At 30.1% G+C, this 2,675-nt stretch overlaps 1 protein-coding gene across 1 annotated transcript in view; it reads right to left on the minus strand.

The window, feature by feature from the left end:
• Window positions 1-2,675, minus strand: part of LOC103198630 (transmembrane serine protease 11F) — a 133,090-nt gene that overhangs the window by 61,733 nt on the left and 68,682 nt on the right. Inside the window, exon 3 of the mRNA XM_007942805.1 lies at window positions 1,657-1,775. Within this exon, the coding sequence (XP_007940996.1) occupies window positions 1,657-1,775 (119 nt within the window). The remainder of the gene's footprint in view (window positions 1-1,656; window positions 1,776-2,675) is intronic.

The raw sequence follows: 2,675 nt of genomic DNA on the forward strand, positions 1-2,675 counted from the left end.
TATCAATTGAATAGAATATAAATGTTATTTCTAATATTCACCAATTCAGAAATTTTATCTCTAATGAATTTTTTAAAAATTTTTCAGAAATTTACTTGAAGACATAAACAACCCTATATAGGATATCATGGGATGCAGGAGCAATGGATACCACTCAATAGTAGTCCTGTCCTGACTTAAGTTTCTTCTGTGAAGATGACTTAGAAAAGAGTCAGTCCAAACTAAAGCAGGAAGCATGAGGTTTTGAGACAACGGAACTGAAAAACTAATGATCAATGTCTTAGAGATATCTGGAGATCTTTACAGAAAAAGTTTGAGTCTATGCAAACTTAATTTTGGAAACATTCTCTTTGAATCACATAAGAATTGTTGCAACATATTTATAGAAAATCAATATTCTACTGTTATGTGAAAAACACTATTTAATGGGCTATGGACACAAAAGTTCTATTTGCTGTCAACATTCCAATTCAACTTTTATAAAAACAAACAACAGATAAAGTGTAAATATTTCTCTGTTGTGTTGATATTATAGAGAAAGGAGAATATAATGAGGGAAAGATGGGAATACTAATGTCTTTATCTTTTAATTAAGAGATAGTATGTATTGGTGGTGGTAAAGAATCATATTACCATAATATCTTTTCTACTGAGCAGTTACTTCTTCCTTCCAGATGTAATTTTCATAGCCTAAAGGAGAACACCTTAAGCTATTATATTGTGTTTGCTAAACAAATATATTGTCTCCATAACAATGCTTTTTGTGGGTCAAGAAATGGAGTATTAACGATTCTATTTGACTTTTTTGCTATAATAGATAAGGGCTTAGCTTGCATAACGTAATTTAAAAAATTGTATATGCCTCGATAAATGTGTAAATTATTAGAGGAAATGATGATATTTCAAAGAAGTAACTAAATATATCTTTACACATAAATATATACATAAGTATATATTTATGTATATTTAATAAATATATATATGCTCATATATATATATATATACATTATATATATATATATATATATGTATAAGGCATCCCCGGGTGGAACAAATGAACAAATGGTTAAGCAATGACTACTTAAGGCTGGTGGTTCAAACACACTCAAAAGTGCCTCAAGAATCAGATTGGGAACTGCTTCTGAAAAGTTGAAAAGTCAGTCTTGAAATCCCTATGAAATAGTTTTACTCTGCACATGTGATGTGGTCACCATGAGTTGGAATAGACTCAATGACAACTAACAATAACAACTTAAGATTTATATCAAGAATTATAGATACAAATTCTTTTATAAAAGTACTTTCAAACAAAATGATAAGGTGAATATGACACAGTACTATGTATGTTAAAGAAAATCAAGAAAGATAAAATCAAGAATTATAAATAGAAAAACATTTGTTTGACCAAAAATTTTCTTAGGTACGAATTAGTTGCCTATTGTAATTTACTACATATATATGTAATGGTGTACCACAGTATTCTAAATACTTTATGTATAGTAAATTGTTTAATCCTCACAATCATATGACCTAGGTCCTATATTATCACCATTTTACAGAAGAAACTAAAGCATAGAGAGGGTATAGTCCTATAAAGAAACCATTCAAAATGAGACAGAAACATTAATAAATATTTAAAAATTCTATGGAGCTTACCATAGTCTCAATCTGATGACTTCTTTTTGTAAACTCCCTTGAGGTTTTCATTGAATATTTTTCTTTATATTTGATATTTGTGACTTTAAAAGAGGCAAGGTAATAGAATGACTTATCACCTGAAAGATAAAATAAATGAAAGATATATGGTTAAATGGAAACAATGCCTTGTCCCTCAATAGTCCTCTATGCTCAGGAAATATGCTTATTATTAAACCTAAAAAAACAAAACCCACTTCCATCAAGTTGATTCTGACCCAAAGTGACCTACATTGGGTTTCCCAGGCCGTAAATATTTACAGAAGTAGATTTTCCTGTCTTTTTTCCATGGAGTGGCTGGTGGGTTTGAGTCGCCAACTATCTGGTTAGCAGTTAAATGCCTTAGACACTGTGCCAACAGAGCTCCTTATGCTTATTATAACACAGTTTATTTCTACTTAGTACAAAAATTATAATATATATTTTTAAAATAATTGGTAATTTCATATTAAAACAGAACATCCACACACTTAAATATACTTTCAGGATGTCCCATCTACAAATGTTTACATATATCAAATTTTTCACAATTGGACATGTAAGATAATGGAAAGTAAATATTAAAAGCAATTTTTCCACAATGAAATATCCCTCCACACTCACTAATACAGCTATGATTGAAAAAAAAAAAAAAAGAAGAAGAAGAAAGAAAGAAAATGAAAGGTTTTGGTGAGGATGTGGTGAAACCCTCACCCATTGTTGGTAGTATTGTAAAATAGTAAACCACTGTGGAAAATAGTCTGATGGTTCCACAAAAATTTAAACATAAAATTATCATATAATCCAGCTATTTCACTCCTAGATATATACCCAAAAGAATTGAAAGTAGGAATGCAAACAGATACTCTGCCCATGAGGTCACCATGAGTTGGAATAGACTCAACAGCAACTAACAATAACAGCTCAATGAACTATTGTTCGTTGAGCACTATTCACAATAACCAAAATGTGGAAACAGCCTAAATGTCCACCAACAAATG

Source organism: Orycteropus afer, unplaced genomic scaffold, assembly GCF_000298275.1.
Source record: "Orycteropus afer afer isolate SDZICR_OR568_19922 unplaced genomic scaffold, OryAfe1.0 scaffold00098, whole genome shotgun sequence".
Classification (NCBI taxonomy): domain Eukaryota; kingdom Metazoa; phylum Chordata; class Mammalia; order Tubulidentata; family Orycteropodidae; genus Orycteropus; species Orycteropus afer.